This window comes from Nothoprocta perdicaria, unplaced genomic scaffold (genome assembly GCF_003342845.1).
Source record: "Nothoprocta perdicaria isolate Ctin4 unplaced genomic scaffold, notPer1 scaffold_34, whole genome shotgun sequence".
Classification (NCBI taxonomy): Eukaryota; Metazoa; Chordata; class Aves; order Tinamiformes; family Tinamidae; genus Nothoprocta; species Nothoprocta perdicaria.
The window spans coordinates 1,700,110-1,702,220 of NW_020455577.1; the positions used below are offsets into that span (position 1 = coordinate 1,700,110).

At 39.5% G+C, this 2,111-nt stretch overlaps 1 protein-coding gene across 1 annotated transcript; it reads right to left on the minus strand.

The window, feature by feature from the left end:
- Positions 1–285: 285 nt before the first annotated feature.
- On the minus strand, positions 286–1,913 carry GLRX2 (glutaredoxin 2). Its single transcript, XM_026043906.1, has 3 exons — positions 1,753–1,913; positions 1,097–1,273; positions 286–847 (listed from the first exon to the last, which is right to left on the minus strand). The coding sequence occupies exons 1-3, from the start codon at positions 1,816–1,818 to the stop codon at positions 728–730; spliced, it is 363 nt and encodes a 120-aa protein (XP_025899691.1). The 5' UTR covers positions 1,819–1,913; the 3' UTR covers positions 286–727.
- Between the last annotated feature and the right edge of the window lie 198 nt (positions 1,914–2,111).

Here is a 2,111-nt window from a genome sequence, read left to right on the forward strand (position 1 = left end):
AGCACCTGAGCTCGTGGCAAGCTTATAGAATTACCATTTAATTTGGTAAAAACAAAAAATTCTAAACTAGTAAAAAAAATATAGAATAAAACAATACCAAGCTTTACATAGAGTAATATCACTACAAACTTCTTGTTTTGCTTTGTACTTTCTTCATGATGACCATTTGACAGTGAGAAGAAATTAATGGAAAAGAATGATTCAGCTGAGATTACACCATTTATTGAAATTATGCTGGAGCAAAATTAGAAAGTAAATTAATTTGCAACATAAAATACAGGATTCTCCAAAACTTCAGCATTGTGCAGAAAATCTTCACGAAAAGTTTTGTAGGAAATGGCAACACAGGTCTCATTATTATCCATTTCATAGGCACTGGTATAGTATTTTTGTAACACAAAAAATCTCTACTTCTCCAAAGTGTCAGCACATAACAGCAAAAAAAAAAGACACCAGCTGTGTGACATCATCGCTTACAAACCCCACGAGGTAGATGATGGATTTTATCACCATTTTGATTGCAGTAAAACTGAAGCAAATAAACCAAATACTTCGCCATGCCCATGAGTTCTGTGTCAGAAAGTGATCTGGGTTTCAGAAAGCTGTATCTTGACATCCCGCTAGGTTCAGCCGGATTGTGATAACTTTGTTCTTTCAACTGGTCTGAAATTCTAACTGTGCAAAAGGCTAAGGAAAAAAAAAAAACTAATCTAGGCTAAATGGCTGTTTATAATTTTCCTCTCAGTTGACAYTGATGAACTAACGGAAGCAGCTTGCCTTCCTCATGAAGTCTTTGTGTATCTGTAGCACCTCCAACAAAAGTTCCATTGACAAACACCCTCGGGACCTGGCAAGCATATGGAAATTGCATTAGTTACCTTTAGGAACTAGGATAAAAACCTATTARTCTTAAAAACTGAACTTACGTTTTAGTTTTTACAGTTACTGTAGTATTCATATACATTTTGATAATTTTTATGAAGAAGGAAACTTATGTTAACATCTTGTCCACCACTCAAAAATGCAGAATCCACAAAGATCATATCTGCAACATAATTTCTATTTTTGCTTATGTCATCTAAGAAGACATACTTACTGTTCTGCCGCCAGTCATCTGTTCGAGAATATCTTGGAACTGACTTCCATTTTTATTCACATCGAGTTCTACGACTGTGTAATTTATATCCAAACCATTAAAAAGCTTTTTGGCCATTTTGCAGTAGAAACATGTTGTTTTAGAGAAAATTACGACACAGTTGTCTGAAATAATCTCCTGCGTATTCAAAAGAAGGTTCAACTCAGTGTGCCTCATAATTCAGTCCATGTATCTTAACAGCATCTAACAGTTGTAAGACAAACAGATAAGTTAGAAATCTGCTATTATGGTATCAAATGCAGGAAACCCTTTTAAAGGTTTTCTGGAAACTTTTTAAAGAAAACAGCTGAAGACATGCTCTTAGACGTGCTAGGATGCCATCAACTGCTGGACGAACCTAAATCAGTCACCACGTCACTGATTTTACCATGTTTAATGTCCAGCACTGATGACAATATTGAACTAGAACATGGGAAAAGCAAGCAAACAAAAAAGAATCCAGCCTAAGAAGATGCAGGCAGTATTTGCTAATAAAGATCCAATTCAATGTGCAGAATTACTTACAGTGTATGTTGGTATAACTTAAGAAGGCCGAAAGCAACTACCACTTCTGCAAACGCTGAAAACGCGCAGGAATCTCATAACCAGTTTGTTACCTGCACTTGGTTGGCAGCAGCAGCATCACTGGACAGCCCTRCGGGAGTTGGCAGCTGGTTCCCCATTCTAATCCTAGAGGAGAGAGGAAAGYGTCAGACCCGCAAGCCCCACACGAACAGCACAGAGTTAAGGCTTACCGAGTAGTTTAAGGGTTGGTTTCCCCCGACCCAGCCTAGGCTGTGTTCAAGCACGTAACAGGGTTTCTCCCTTGCGCAGAAGGAGGCTGACTCGGAGGCTAACAAAAGGGCTGCCTTTGCAGCAGGGCTTGTCTTGTTAGTTTTGGCGCCTGGGCTACACGGACAACAGGTCAACCCGAGGCCTGCACAGCGCGAGAGCCCCTCGCCTCCGCCCCCCCGCC